Source organism: Salvelinus fontinalis, chromosome 19 (assembly GCF_029448725.1).
Source record: "Salvelinus fontinalis isolate EN_2023a chromosome 19, ASM2944872v1, whole genome shotgun sequence".
Lineage (NCBI taxonomy): Eukaryota > Metazoa > Chordata > Actinopteri > Salmoniformes > Salmonidae > Salvelinus > Salvelinus fontinalis.
In genome coordinates, this window is record NC_074683.1 from 25,846,674 (window position 1) to 25,862,400 (window position 15,727).

The window sequence follows — 15,727 nt, forward strand, 5'->3', positions numbered from 1 at the left end:
ACTGTATCTTTATATTGTCAACTGCAAGTCCCTACTTTTCCCTTCATATCTCTCTTTTTCTATTTGTTCAGCATCCCCAAGTGCACCCAAAGACTTTAAGGTTGCCGAGGTGACCAGACAGCATGTGCACCTGATGTGGGAGGCACCAGAGCATGATGGAGGAAGCCCTCTGACTGGGTACCTGATTGAGAAACGTGACGTATCCCGCAAGACCTGGGTCAAGGTATGGATGAACATAAGTCTTCAAACCACCCAGCAATATACATGTAATAACTTACTTATTTAGTCCTCTTTGTCCCGGTTGGGACAAACAATCTTTTGTACTCTTTCTTTGGCCACAGCTTGTACCCTGTTATACATGAAATATTATTAAGATAAATAGAATAACGCGTGCCACTGACTGTCTTTCCCCAGGTGATCACTGGTGTTCAAGACCAGGAGTTCACTGTCACTGATGTTGTTGAGGGCAAAGAATATCTGTTCAGGGTTACTGCCTGCAACAAGTGTGGCCCAGGAGAGCCTGCCTACATTGACGAGCCAGTTAATGTGTCCTCCCCTGCCAGTAAGTATTCGCTAAGTATAGTAGCAAGGACAATGCCTACGCTGTGCACACAAGTGAAGGGAACTTAATCTATTGTTTTGATGTCTCAGTCATTGACATACCTGTCATTTGAATTCTAGTTGTTCTCAATCATTGAGATACCTGTAATTTGAATTATAGCTGTTCTCAGTCATTTAGATACTTGGAATTTGAATTATAGCTGTGCCAGACTCACCTGAGAATCTGAAATGGAGGGACAAGTCAGCATCTGGCATCTTTCTGACCTGGGAACCACCCAAGTGGGACGGCGGCACCGGAATCAAGGGCTACAACATAGAAAGATGCCAGCGTGGCACAGACAACTGGGAATCCTGCGGAGATCAGGTCCCTGAGTTTAAGTAAGTGGAACTACAGAAAATAGGCTCCAAGTTTGTTGTTAAAAATCATTTTGTACATTTTGAAAGACTAACATCTTACTTTCTCTTAGATTGCAAGTGACTGGTCTGATTGAGGGACAGTGGTATGCCTACCGCGTGAAGGCCTTGAACAGACTGGGTGCCAGCAAACCCTGCAAGGCTACAGATGAGATATTGGCTGTTGATCCTAAAGGTATGTTTTGTATAAATGCTCCATGTTTGTATATGTATTGTGAATAATCCTGCATAGTGGCGGAAATATGTTTCTGTATAATCTGTATAACACATTTTCTGTATAGACCCCCCAGAGATTCTTCTGGATGTCAAGTGTCTTGCTGGACTGACCGTCAAAGCTGGATCTAAGATTGAGCTTCCAGCTGATGTTCTTGGAAAACCCTTACCTAAAGTGAAATGGACCATGGGTGATGTGGTCCTGAAGGGAGATGATAGAGTCTCTATTGACGACAAGCCTGGTCACTCCGTCGTTACGATCAGCAAGACAACGAGAGAGGATACAGCTACCTACATCATTGAAGCCCACAACAGCTGTGGTCGTGCTACTGCAACCATTGATGTCAACATTCTAGGTACCCTATTTTGTTATCTTTTTTTGTGAGGAGTGTCTAACCTTTTTCTGAGGAAACACTCCTTTAAAATATATTAATGTTCTAACATTGTTTTCTATTTGTCTTGAACAGATAAGCCTGGTCCTCCAGCTGCGTTTGATATCTCTGAGATCACCAACAAGTCCTGTTTCCTGGCCTGGAACCCTCCCAGAGATGATGGAGGTGCAAAGGTCACCAACTACATTGTGGAGAGGAGAGCCGCAGACAGCGAAATCTGGCACAAGCTCTCCTCCACTGTCAAAGAGACTAACTACAAGGCTCTCAACCTTACGGCCTTCAAGGAGTACATCTTCAGAGTGTTCGCTGAGAACCAGTTTGGTATTGGTGTGCCAGCGGAACATATGCCAATCATTGCCAGATACGCCTTCGGTATGTTAAGTTTATGTTTGTATTTAGTCCAGGCAATATAATGGTATTTTCTTTCTAGTATTATTTTGTGCAGTGGGTTGTTGCTAAAATTGTCTTTAACTGTTTTTCAGATTCTCCCGGTGCACCAACCAAGCTGGAGCCTTCTGATATTGTTAAAGATGGCCTGACTCTGAATTGGTATGAGCCTGAAGAGGATGGTGGCAGTCCTATCACTGGATACTGGGTTGAGAGGTTCGAACCAGATCAGAACAGATGGATCAGATGCAACAAGATCCCAATCACAGACACAACATACAGGTAAGGCGCTAGAATACATTTAGGTAATGAACACCGTAATGTTTCAATTTTGGTAATTGAAGGCAGTAATGGCCGCATTGATTTAATTTCTGGTTGATGCTATTCATTTGATGGTTGGGTTGGTTATTTGATTGTTTCTGATTTGCAGAGTCAAAGGACTACCCACAAGGAAGAAGTATAAGTTCAGAGTCATGGCTGAGAATCTTGCCGGACCTGGAAAATCAAGCAAGGAAACTGACCAGATATTGGTCAAGGATCCTATTGGTAATACTTCCAACATGTTTTGTTAACAGACCATTGATCGTTTATGAAATGTGATGTCATTGACCAAAACAACATGTCTTCTATTCCTACAGATCCTCCATGGGCTCCTGGTAAGCCAAGCGTAAAAGACGTGGCAAAGACCTCTGCCTTCCTGCAGTGGACCAAGCCTGAGCACGATGGTGGCGCCAAGATCGAGGGCTACATCATTGAACTCCTGAAGAGTGGAACTGAGCAATGGGTCCGTGTTTCAGAGGGAATCAATATCCTGGAGCACTTCCTGAGAGGCCTGATGGACAGACAGGAGTACTCCTTCAGGGTCATTGCTGTCAACATCGCTGGGGAGAGTGATCCCAGCGATCCTAGTGATCCAGTTCTGTGCAAGGAGAGACTCAGTAAGTAACTGACTGTGTCCCAAATCAATCAATCAAATGTATTTATAAAGCCCTTTTTACATCAGCAGATGTCACAAAGTGCTTATACAGAAACCCAGCCTAAACCCCCAAACAGCAAGCAATGGAGATTATTAGAATACATGGCCATCAAGGCCAGATTGTTCATCAAGATGTTCAAACGTTCATAGATGACCAGCAGGGTCAAATAATGATCACAGTGGTTGTAGAGGGTGCAACAGGTCAGCACCTCAGAAGTAAATGTCGGGTTGGCTTTTCATAGACAAGCAAATGGCATCCTATTCCGTTTATAATGCTATGGTCAAAAGTAGTGCACTACATATGTAGGATCTTAATTTGAGCCAGTTTGCTACAGCAGGAAAATTATTCTGCAGCAACAGGAAATGTGAATTATTATGTGGATTATAATCAATTAACATTTTTGTAGGGGTTGTTACATTTTTTGTAAGGGAAAATCAAGTCTGACATTTCAAAGTGGAAACTTCAGAAGCCCTTTTAAACCTCAAATACATTACATGTTTTAAATTTCCTTTGCATGAAAGTTCTCCTGCAACAGGGTGATCAAATTAAGATCCTACATCTGTATATAGGGAATATGGTGTCCATTGTGACACACAGACTGAGATAGTTTCCATCTGAAGCTCTTCAGTGTGTCATGGTTGGTTAGCTGAGTTGATGGTTTCTGATGACTCATCCTTGTCAATTCATTTTCCAGATCCTCCTACACCCCCACGCTGGATGAATGTCATCACCATCACCAGGAACAGTGCTGAGCTGAAGTGGACAGTACCAGAGAAGGATGGTGGTTCACCCATCACCAACTACATTGTTGAGAAGAGGGACGTCAGGCGTAAGGGCTGGCAGACAGTGGACACCACTGTGAAGGAGCTGAAGTACACGGTCACTCCACTGAATGAGGGCTCCCTCTATGTGTTCCGTGTGGCTGCTGAGAACGCTGTTGGACCCAGTGAATTCTGTGAACTGGAAGACTCCATTATGGCTAAAGATACTTATAGTAAGATCATAGTTTATGCGTATAGTATTCTGTAACTGTTGTTCACTTACAACATGCATAGGTTGTTAAGTACTGTTTCCTATTTTCAGCTACCCCTGGACCACCATATAATCTCTCTGTCAATGGCGTGTCAAAGAGACATGTTGACCTGGAATGGGACGCCCCCAAGAATGATGGTGGCAGACCAGTTCTGAGGTAAAGATGGATCAACTTTAGTTTTTAGGAGTGTCATAGAGTGTCATATTGTCATATAAGCGTGTTTATAACATTTGGGAATATTTTCGTGCGTCAGATACTCCATTGAGAAGAAGGAGAAACTTGGCACCCGCTGGGTAAAGTGTGGTAAGACCTCAGGGGATGACTGCAAGTACAGAGTGACAGACGTCATTGAAGGAACCGAGGTTCAGTTCCAGATCCGCGCTGAGAATGAGGCCGGTGCTGGACATCCTAGTGAACCAACAGAAATCATTGCTATTGAAGATCCAACAGGTGGGTTTTTATCCATTTTTAAAGTGAAAACTGTGTTTTATGGTTACATTTGTTCGACTTGCATGAGTAATTTATTAGGTATTGTCTAGTTCCCAATGAAGCAACCCACATCTCCAAGATTATAATTATTGTCTCTGCATTGCCTTTTATAGGTGCATCCTCTCCTCCAATTGAGCTTCATCTCACTGAAGCCAGCAGAGACCATTTGTGTATTGCTTGGAGACCACCAGAGAGAACTGGTGGCAGTGCTGTAACTGGCTACCATATCGAGCTGTGTGAGGCTGGTACTGAGAAGTGGATGAGAATCAACTCTCGCCCAATCAAGGAGCTCAAATACAAAACAGAGGAGGGCATCATCCCAGAGAAACAATATGTCCTGAGAGTCCGTGCCATCAACTCTGTTGGAGTTAGTGAGCCATCTGATATCTCTGAGAAGGTCTATGCCAAGGACCCTGACTGTAAGTAAACCTTCCATAATGTATATTTCTCATTCCATAATAATAGCCTTCCCAGAAATGCATGAAATACTGATATCTGATTATATTTTTCCCTCATGAAGGCATCCCAACCCTTGAGTTTCAAACAAAGGACATTGTGATTGTTGAGGGAGAGAAGTGGCATCTCCCCATCCCATTCAGAGCAGTGCCCAAACCCAAGATCACCTGGCACAAAGACGGAAAGGAGCTGAAGGACGATGAGAGAAGGAGCTTCAGACAGGAGTACCTCTCCTGTCACCTGGAGATCGAGAGCTGTCTGCATGCAGACTCTGGCCAGTACAAGGTCACCCTGGAAAACTCCCTCGGAGCTAGCAGCGGAACAATTAATGTTAAAGTTGTTGGTACGTTTCAATACTATTATATTACTATACTATTATATTCCATGGTGTCCCTAATAGCGTAATCATTACATTTTACATATTTGATCCAGAAAATATTTGAAATTTTGTTACTAGTACAGGCATACTACAACTATCAAGATCGACCCTTCATATCCATGTTTATTTTGACAGGCCTGCCCGGTCCCTGCAAAGACATTGTTGCCAGTGAAATCACCAAGAGTTCTTGCAAGGTTTCCTGGGATCCTCCCAACTATGATGGTGGCAGCCCTGTTCTCCACTATGTGCTACAGCGCAGAGAGGCAGGCCGGAGGACCTTTGTCAACATGATGTCTGGAGAGAACAAGGTCAGCTGGCCTGTCAAGGATCTGATCCCCAATGGAGAGTACTACTTCCAGGTCAAAGCTGTCAACAAGATTGGTGGTGGGGAGTATCTTGAGCTCCGCAACCCTGTGATTGCAGAGGATCAGAAGCGTGAGTGAAATATTTATTTTGTGTCCAAGGAATACATTGATTGAAAAACAGGTGCAACTCTTGCTCACAATTAAAGTGAATTTTATTTTCCAAGCACGCCTACATTTCAAAAGAGGTGTATTGAATTTATGAAATGTTCCTTGTTCAACATTTAAGAGAGCCCTGACCCTCCATTGGATGTTGAGACCCACAACCCTACTTCCAAGACTATCACCCTCACATGGAAACCTCCTATGTATGACGGGGGTTGCAAGATTATGGGCTACGTTCTGGAGAAGATGATGAAGGGTGATGAGAACTTCACAAGATGCAACGACTTCCTTGTGCCTGTGCTGTCCTACACAGTGAGGAATCTCAGGGAGGGAAAACAATACCAGTTCCGTGTACGAGCTGAGAACGCTGCCGGAGTCAGCGACCCATCACACAGCACACCAATGGTGAAGGCTTCTGATGCTGTCGGTAAGGAAGGATACATCTTGTTCAAACCATCCCAATGCTACGATTTTTCAGACCGGTAATTTGTCATTTCTAAATGTGTTTGTTTTCTTTTCAGAAACACCCAAGGTGTTCCTCAGTGGAAGCCTGCAGTCCGGTATGAGCATCAAGAGAGGTGCTCAGATCAGACTGGACGCCAACATCTCTGGATCCCCATACCCTCAAATCACATGGTACAGGAACGACGTCGTCATTAGACCAGAAGCCATGAAGAAGAGACCAGAAAAACCCATTGTTAAGAAGAAGAAGGAGGAAAAGAAGGAAGTGAAGGAAGGAGAAAAGAAGGAAGGAGAAGTAAAGGAGGGTGAAAAGAAGGAGGTGAAAGATGAAGAAAAGAAGGAAGTCAAGGAGGGAGAGGTTGAGGTCCCAGCTACTGAGGCCCCAGCTGCAGAGCCTGCCCATGAGGAGCCTGAGGAGGAGGAACTCCCTGACTACCCAACCCTCCAGGAACGTCTCACCATCCATGACAAGAAGAGGGGAGAATCCTCTTGCATTGTCAGGGACACCATCAGGGGTGACCACGGAGTGTACACTATCAAGGTTGAGAACGACCATGGTATTGCCTCTGCAACTTGTGAAGTCAATGTGCTAGGTGAGATATCATCTTCTTTTAACATTTATACGTTTTTTTATTAATTTAAGAGGGTTGTTGCCGCTCAAAGTTATTTTTCAACCACATTTTGGAAACCTAATATAAAACCTAATATTTTACTACTTACAGATGCACCTGGACCTGCAATCAACTTCCGGTTTGAGGAGATCAGGAAGACCTCTGTCATCTGCAAGTGGGATCCTCCCATGGATGATGGTGGCAGTGAGATCCTGAACTACACCTTGGAAAAAAAGGACAACTCCAAGGTGGAGATCGGATGGATCACCGTAACCTCAACGCTCAGGGGATGTAGATACCCCGTGACCAAACTGATAGAGAAGAAGGAGTACATCTTCCGGGTCACTGCTGAGAACAAGTTTGGTCCTGGACCACCATGTATTTCTAAGCCACTTATTGCCAAGAATCCATTCGGTAAAGCATTTATTTTTAAGAGTTTTATCATGACATTGAAGCCTATAACATTCCAAATCAGATTGTAATAATGATGTCAGTACAACCATTTTTTCTCATCTGCGTTAGATTGTACTTTGTTCTTACAATTGTGATTTTAACTTCTTATTCTAGACCCACCAGAGGCTCCTGAGAAGCCTGAGATTGATGGCATCACAGCCAACTCCATGCTGGTTAGCTGGGAGGAGCCAAATGACATGGGCAGCCCCATTCTGGGTTACTGGGTGGAGCGGCGTGAGATCAACAGCACCCACTGGACCAGAGTCAACCGGGTTATTTTGGAGGATACGGAACTTAACGTGGAAGGCCTACTGGAAGGTCTGACATACATCTTCAGGGTGGCTGCTGAGAACCAAGCTGGGCCTGGGAAGTTCAGCATCCCGTCTGATCCTATGACATGCCAGGATCCAATCTGTAAGTCAACAAGATTATGATACCATACCTTTTAATGTCCATTTGCATGGAAATTCATTTTGAGGTTAAGCATACAAAATAGACCAAATCAATACACTATAATATAATACAACACTGATTCATTATGATTCAAGTTCCATTATCTAGCAATGATCAAATACAATATGTCATCGTTGATGTGTTTCTCACATAGTGCCACCTGGGCCACCGTTCCCAAGAATCATTGATACCACTGAGTCTTCCATCGACGTGGAATGGGATCCTCCTGCCTCCAATGGAGGTGGAGACATCCTGGGATACCATGTTGACAAAACCGTAGCAGGCACCAAAGACTGGTCCCGCTCCACAGAGAGACCCTGGAAGACCCGGGTCTTCACCGTGTATGGAGTCAGAGAGGGAGCCAAGTACCTGGTCCGTGTGATCGCAGTCAATGGAGCCGGTGAAGGAACTCCTGGCTTGACCGAATCAGTCTTAGTCAGAGATCCTAAAGGTATAGTAAACAGTAATCAGAAAGCTTACAATGTCAACAAATGTATGCTTAATACAATACAACAATGGAGGCTTGTGTAACATTGAATTGGAGGACGGGCTCATAGTAATGGCTGGAATGGAATGAATTGAATAGTATAAAATCCTGCTGTTCCATTCATTCCATTCCAGACATTACTACTAGTCGTCCTCCCTTCATTAGTCTCCATGAAAATATTCAAGCGTCTTTGGGTTTTTGAAAAGCTCTATATAAGTCCCATGTATTATTATTATTACAACTTAGCTAACATTGATGAACGTTGATTGTGTCTACAGAGGCTCCAGTGGTGGAGCTGGATCTCACTGTGAGGAACGGCGTAATGATCAGAGCTGGGGAGCCACTGATTCTGCCTGCCCTGGTCACTGGTAGACCTCCTCCAGACATCAAATGGACCAAAGATGACGGTCCACCGGACAAAGACCACGTCGAGATAGAAAATGTTGGAAAGGAAAGCATTCTCAGTATCAAGGCTGCCACAAGAAAGGATCCTGGCAAATACCAGATCAGTGCCAGGAACAGCAGTGGAATCAAGTCTACATGGACAAGGGTTGAAGTCATGGGTAAGTATTTTGGATTCTGTATTAGCTACTGTATATGACATCACTAGAACATTTTGAGCATATTTCACATTTGGATGTACTTTGATGACGTTAAGCTAGGATTAGAGTTAGTGGATAGTTAGTTGAATAGTTTTTAATAGTTAGTGGAACATCGATAAACCATCTGTTGGGGACTATCAAAATAATAATAATGTGTCACCTTACATGTTGTAGACTAGCACCCTGTCTTCAAGCTGCCTCACTGTATAGATACAGGAGATAGGCTCCTGCACTACGGGCCATTCTGGCTCAGACAAAGCTACTTACTAACTTACACACATGTTGTTTTACTTGGATGTAACACTTTGACTTATCCTCTGTCAGATGTTCCCGGGCCTGTGCTGGACCTGAAGCCTGTGGTGGTAACCAGGAAGCTGATGATTCTGAACTGGTCCGATCCTGATGACGATGGCGGCAGTGATCTGACCGGCTTCATCATTGAGAGAAGGGATCCCAAGATGCACACGTGGAGACAGCCCATCGAGACACCCTCATCTAAGTGTGAGATTGTGGGTATTGTTGAAGGACAGGAGTACATCTTCCGGGTCGTAGCGAAGAACAAGTTTGGCTGTGGCCCTCCCGTTGATTTGGGTCCTATTGCTGCAGTGGATCCCAAAGGTAATGTCTACATATTGTTGCGTCATGAAAATGTTTTCTGTGCAGGTCAGATCATTAATAGAAGTCAATCACTATATTTTCATTGAAGCTCCACCAACTTCACCTGAGAGATTCCACTACACTGAGAGGACAAAGACTTCCATCAGCCTTGCCTGGAGACCTCCCCGCAATGAAGGAGGCAGTCCAATCTTGGGCTACTTTGTTGAGAAGAAGAAGCACGATGCCCCAGCATTTGAGCCTTGTAACACAGAGATGTGCAAGGACCTCTTCATGACCATCGAGAACCTCGAGGAGCTGTTTATGTATGAGTTCCGTGTCAAGGCTGTCAATTTAATTGGATCAAGTGAACCTGGAATTCCACTCACCATTGTCATTCAAGATGATGAAGGTAAGTCCTCCTAGTTCTATGTTCTTGTTTTGTCCCCCATATGCTAAAATAGTAAACACATTGAATTTAATTTAATTTAATTGGACTGAATTTAATTGAATAAACTTGTCACTGAGTTGCTCCTTCTATTTCAGTTCCTCCTACTGTGAGGATGTTGAAGACCTTCAAGGGAGATGCCATCACTGTCAAGAAGGGAGAGCCTATTGAAATCCCTGCTGAGGTGACTGGTCTTCCAATGCCCAAGGTTGAATGGTTGAAGGATGAGGTGATTATTGTAGAGCCCACTGAGACTCTGTTGATGGACACCAAGGAGATCAACAGAATGCAGTGCAATACCAAGCTCAGTATCCCTGCAGCAGCAAGACTGGACAAAGGCATCTTTACAGTGATCGCCTCCAACCGTCTTGGGACGGCTAGTCACACCATCAAGGTTAAGGTGTTAGGTAAGTGATCTGATATTATGTATATTTAGTGAATCAGTATAGACAAAGCAATTAGCTCAATTTTCTGCAAGAAAAATAACATAACAATTAGCAAAAGGAAGATATTGTAGTTGACTGACTGTTTTCTGACCTTTTTTTCAACTAATTGTTGTTCACAGACCGTCCTCTGCCACCTAGGAATGTGAATATTGGTAGCATCAAGGCTGAGTCCTGCCAGCTAACCTGGGACGCGCCAGAGGACGATGGAGGAAGTGAGCTCACTAACTACATTGTTGAGAAGCTGGACATTCTTCCTGAGGAGGAACCTGAAGAAGAATATGAGGATGAGGAGGATGAGGAGCCTAAGCCTAAATCTGAGCCTAGACCCATTCCTGTATGGACGGTGATCACCAACAGCATCATTGAGAAACGACTCGGGGTCAGTATATGTGTGAAAACATGAAACAGATTGATATAATATTTGGTAACATTTTAGTTCAAACCTGCTGGTATAATGCTTAATAACAGGCCTTAAGCATGTATGGTAGAAGTCTTCACTGCTCCACCTGTACCCGAATACCAGAGACCAGCTCCGGTTAATTAACGTGGGAGAAAAAAAAGCTTTTCTGCTGTTTCCCTCACACGGATTGGACCGGGTCTTGACCCGACCGGGGTCAGGTCTAGTTAGGTCTGTTCGGGCCAGGTCTCTATCTTTTAAAAATGTATTTATTTAGGTAAGGTCCGGGTAGGAATGCCCCAGTTCATTTTCACATTTTTGGACCTGTGAAGACTTTATAATTTCTTAAATGGAGGCATATAACATGTTGTCTCAAATCAAATTTTATTTGTCACATGCACTGAATACAGCTAGTGTACACTTTACCGTGAAACGCTTGCTTAGGAGCCCTTCCCAGCGATGCAGAGTAAAAAAATATATAGTAACACAAGAAGAATAAAATAAACAAGAATAGAGCTATATACAGGGAGGCCCAGTACCAGATCAATGTGCAGAGGTACAAGGTATTTGAGGTAGATATGTACAGTAAATGAACGCAGGATAAAGTGACTACTGTAGTCATCACAATAGATAATAATAAGAGTAAAGTAACCTTTTACAGCAGTGGGCTAAATCAGTCACACAAATCTACTTTTTCTTTGTAGTCTTACACAAATCTACTTGTCAGATATAGATTTGAAATGTAATTAATTTTGTGTGTGCCTCCCTCACAGAAGACTGAAATATAACAAAACCGTTTGAGATATAAACACCCGATTTTCAGCGTTTTCTTTTAAGTAAGGTTTTTTAATTATGAAAAATATCAAAAACATTACACCCATGAGGCCACTAGAGGTGGTGATTTGGTCATTTGACTTCAGGAAAGGGCTACAGAATAGAGTAGCAGCAGCAAATGACGTATGTGAGTGTGTGTGTGTGTGTGTGTGTGCATGTATGTACAGTACCAGTCAAAGATTTGGACACACCATTCAAGGGGTTTCCTTTATTTTTACTAGTTTCTACATTGTAGAATAATAGTGAAGACATCAAAATATGAAATAACACATATGGAATCATGTAGTAACCAAAAGAAGTATTAAACAAATCAAAATGTATTGTTTATTTGAGATTCTTCAAAGTGTCCAGTCTTTGCCTTGATGACAGTTTCGCTATTATTCTACAATGTAGAATGGTACTGGTACTGACTGGTACTGTACGTGTGTTTGTGTTGTGTTGTGCCGGTATGCTTGTGTGTGTGTGTGTGTGTGTGTGTGTGTGTGTGTGTGTGTGTGTGTGTGTGTGTGTGTGTGTGTGTGTGTGTGCGTGTGCGTGTGCGTGTGCAGGCGCGTACACTGAGTGCACAAAACATTAGGAACACCTGCTCTTTCCATTACATAGACTGACCACATAGACTGACCAGGTGAATCCAGGTAAAAGTTATGATCCCTAATTGATGTAATTTGTTAGATAAGTTTAGATGAAGGGGAGGAGACAGGTTAAAGAATGATTTTTAAGCCTTGAGACAATTGTGTGCCATTCAGAGGATGAATGGAAAAGACAAAATATTTAAGTGCCTTTGAACGAGGTATGGTAGTAGGTGCCAGGCGCACCGGTTTGTGTCAAGAACTGCAATGCTGCTGGGTTTTTCACTCTCAACAGTTTCCTGTGTATATCAAGAATGTTCCACCACCCAAAGGACATCCAGCCAACTTGACATAACTGGGGGAAGCATTGAACTCAACACCAGCATCCCTGTGGAACACTTTCGAGTCCATGCCCCGACGAATTGAGGCTGTTCTGAGGGGAAAGGGGGGGGCTGTACCTCAATATTAGCAAGGTGTTTTTAATGTTTTGTACACTCAGTATATGTAGTGTATGTGTGTGGGTCAATGAGTGTGTATATGGTATGTACTGTATATATAGTCTAGTGAGTGTCAGTGCGCTCAGTGCAAGATCTAGTCAGTGCAGATAGTTTGGGTACCATTAATTGAGTATTTAGCAGTCTGGCTATTTAGCAGTCTTATGGCTTGGGGGTAGAAACTGTCTCGGAGCCTGTTGGTTTGAGAGCCGATGCTGCGGTACTGTTTGTCGGACGATAGCCGAGTGAATAGTTTATGGCTTTAGTGGCTAGAGTCATTGTCAATTTTTCGGGTCTTCCTCTGACACCGCCTGATATAGAGATCCTGGATGGCAGGGAGCTCAGCCCCAGTGATGTACAGGCTGTTCTCACCACCCTATGTAGTGCTTTGTGGTCAAGGGTAGTGCATTTGCCATACAAAGCAGTGATGCAGCCAGTCAAAATGCTCTCTATGGTGCAGCTGTATAACTTTTTGAGGATCCTATCTTTTCAGCCTCTCTATATGCTGTATATCAAAGGAAACAACAGTTACATAGATTGCAATAGGTGGAGACAGTATCATGAATGCTAATAGTGGACTTCATTTAATGATTTACTAAATGTTTCCAAATGTCTTTTCAAAGGTTTGGAATCTGGAAACAGGTAGCCAGTGCCAGTTCAGAGTGAGAGCAGAGAACAGGTATGGACAGAGTGACGCCTGCGAGACAGAGGCATCCGTCATCAAGGATCTGTACGGACTCCCTGGTCCTCCAGAGAAACCAAAGATCGCAGAGCACACCAGGTCCTCCATGCTTGTGACATGGGACCCTCCACGAGACAACGGTGGATCCACTATCTCTGGCTACTGGCTGGAGAAGAGGGAGAAAGGTTCATCTTATTGGGCTCGGGTTAATAAGGCCCCGGTGACGAAGCGTGCTCCTAAGCGCTGGGAGTTCCAGGTCGTTCGTATGATCGAGGGGTCTGCGTATGAGTTCCGTGTCATGGCTGTCAATATTGCCGGTACTGGACCCCCCAGTGGACCTTCCGATCCTGCATACGCAGTGGACCCTCTTAGTAAGTGTTATTCTCCCTTTTTCTACAGGTTACAAGAACATGACTATTCTTTTAGCTGCTTTGGAAATTGTTTGGAAGAATATGTCAGTATGTGCCCTATTGACAGACACAGGGATGCCATGTAATAACCAGAGATGGTGACCTTGATGTTTTCCCTCTGTGCCCCACAGTGAAACCCGGCATGCCAGCACCACCAGAGGTCGCAGACAAAACCAAGCACAGTGTCAGCCTCACATGGTCTCCACCTGAGAAAGACGGTGGAAGCGCCATCAAGGGTTACATCGTTGAGATCCAGGATGAAGCCTCTTCTATTTGGATCAGAATCACTGATCTAGAGACTCTGCATGAGACCACTGAGATCACTGTCCCAAGTCTCAAAGAGCTGAAACACTACAAGTTCAGAGTCACAGCCGTCAATGACATCGGCGAGTCTGACCCAAGTCCCAAGACAGAAGTCCTAATTGAGGACGTACATGGTAATTAGACCTACCTATTCATCCATTTTGTAAAAAATTGTTTTTTTCAAGTCAGCAGTCAAGTTTTAGAGATTAACCACTTTCAGTAAAGCAAAAACCTTCATAGATGGATCATATGATACAGAACACATGCAAACCTAATTTGACTGATGGAGAAAATACTAAAAGATAGTTTTGGAGTGAAGTTTTCCTTCAACCAGTAGTCACAAGTTTATTGTTGTTTGTTTTAATGATGCCTTTTTATGTCACAGTGGAGCCGAAAATCCATATCGATTGCGTTGTGGAAGATTTGCTCTGCGTCCGGGCTGGTCATTCCTTCAGAATCCCTGTCATCATCAAAGGGCGTCCCGTTCCTAAGGTGACCTGGGAATTCACTGGACCAGCAAAGACCCACAAGAAGAATCGCCTTCATGTCCTTCCAGTTGACTCAGAGGTAAGGCATAGTACAGATACAGCTACCATACATCAAGGAGAGAGGAAGTAACACATAACCCTTGTTATAAGGAGTAAAATAATCATGTTGTCTGACCTTGATGTATAAATATGCCGATTTGACCTTTCTTACCAGGAGTAATGAGTTAATTTTCCTTTGTTTAGCTTGAATCTACTGATACTACCTCAAACATCACTGTACCTGTGTGCTTGAGGACCCACTCTGGACGATACACCATCACAGCCAAGAACAAGGCTGGACAGAAACATGTCAACGTCAGAGTCAATGTTCTCGGTCAGTGATAAAAATGAAGGATAGAAAAGATAGACACCCTTACACTGTCAAAAACCTGGGGAAAAAATAAATAAAGGCTCATATACAAATGTATATTATTTATTAGGACATAAAACATTAATGAGAAACACAACACGTATCCCATATAAGATGTATTAATGTCTGTTGGACTTCTGTTTTCAGACGTGCCTGGTGCTCCTCGAGAGCTCAAAGTGACTGACATCACCAGAGCTACTATGAGGCTGATCTGGAAACTGCCTGCTAACGACGGTGGCGAGAGGATCAAGAGTTACTTCATTGAGAAGAAGAATGTGACAGGAAAGGCCTGGACCATAGTAAACCAGTGCTGTTTCAGCCAGGCCTACGTTGTGGAGGGACTGCTGGAGGGACAGGAGTATGTGTTCCGTGTGCGGGCAGAGAACCGTCTGGGAATGGGACCTTTAACTGAGACCACTGAGCCTGCTAGGGCAAGAGACCCCATCTGTAAGTTTGAAATTAATTACTAACAAATTAAAATGTACTCATGGTAATATTAATTTGGAACAAAAGCATCTGCTAAATGGTATACAGTGTATATATATATACACTACCGTTCAAAGGTTTGGGGTAATTAAATCAATAAAAAAATCCGCCCTTTCCAGCTACTATAGTAATTTACAACATTAACAATATCTGCACTGTATTTCTGATCAATTTGATGTTATTTTAATGGACAAAAAATGTTATTTTCTTTCAAAAACAAGGACATTTCTAAGTGACCCCAAACTTTTGAACGGTAGTGTATATATAGTAATAATGCGTAATATGTACACATTAAAGTTTGTGAAACGTAGGTTACACCATGTACACCTTC

The 15,727-nt window shown here is 43.4% G+C and overlaps 1 protein-coding gene across 1 annotated transcript in view; it reads left to right on the forward strand.

Moving 5' to 3' along the window:
• The window catches only part of LOC129816555 (titin-like), a 176,349-nt gene that overhangs the window by 96,148 nt on the left and 64,474 nt on the right, over window positions 1-15,727 (forward strand). Inside the window, 30 exon segments of the mRNA XM_055871143.1 lie at window positions 72-223; window positions 415-562; window positions 762-939; window positions 1,029-1,150; window positions 1,257-1,544; window positions 1,656-1,952; window positions 2,063-2,249; window positions 2,398-2,513; window positions 2,606-2,905; window positions 3,639-3,938; window positions 4,028-4,133; window positions 4,231-4,427; window positions 4,580-4,885; window positions 4,987-5,265; window positions 5,437-5,736; window positions 5,893-6,195; window positions 6,290-6,823; window positions 6,953-7,255; window positions 7,409-7,708; window positions 7,902-8,198; window positions 8,513-8,797; window positions 9,161-9,454; window positions 9,543-9,842; window positions 9,977-10,285; window positions 10,444-10,703; window positions 13,242-13,671; window positions 13,842-14,147; window positions 14,399-14,580; window positions 14,745-14,874; window positions 15,058-15,357. Coding sequence (XP_055727118.1) covers window positions 72-223; window positions 415-562; window positions 762-939; window positions 1,029-1,150; window positions 1,257-1,544; window positions 1,656-1,952; window positions 2,063-2,249; window positions 2,398-2,513; window positions 2,606-2,905; window positions 3,639-3,938; window positions 4,028-4,133; window positions 4,231-4,427; window positions 4,580-4,885; window positions 4,987-5,265; window positions 5,437-5,736; window positions 5,893-6,195; window positions 6,290-6,823; window positions 6,953-7,255; window positions 7,409-7,708; window positions 7,902-8,198; window positions 8,513-8,797; window positions 9,161-9,454; window positions 9,543-9,842; window positions 9,977-10,285; window positions 10,444-10,703; window positions 13,242-13,671; window positions 13,842-14,147; window positions 14,399-14,580; window positions 14,745-14,874; window positions 15,058-15,357 — 7,809 coding nt within the window.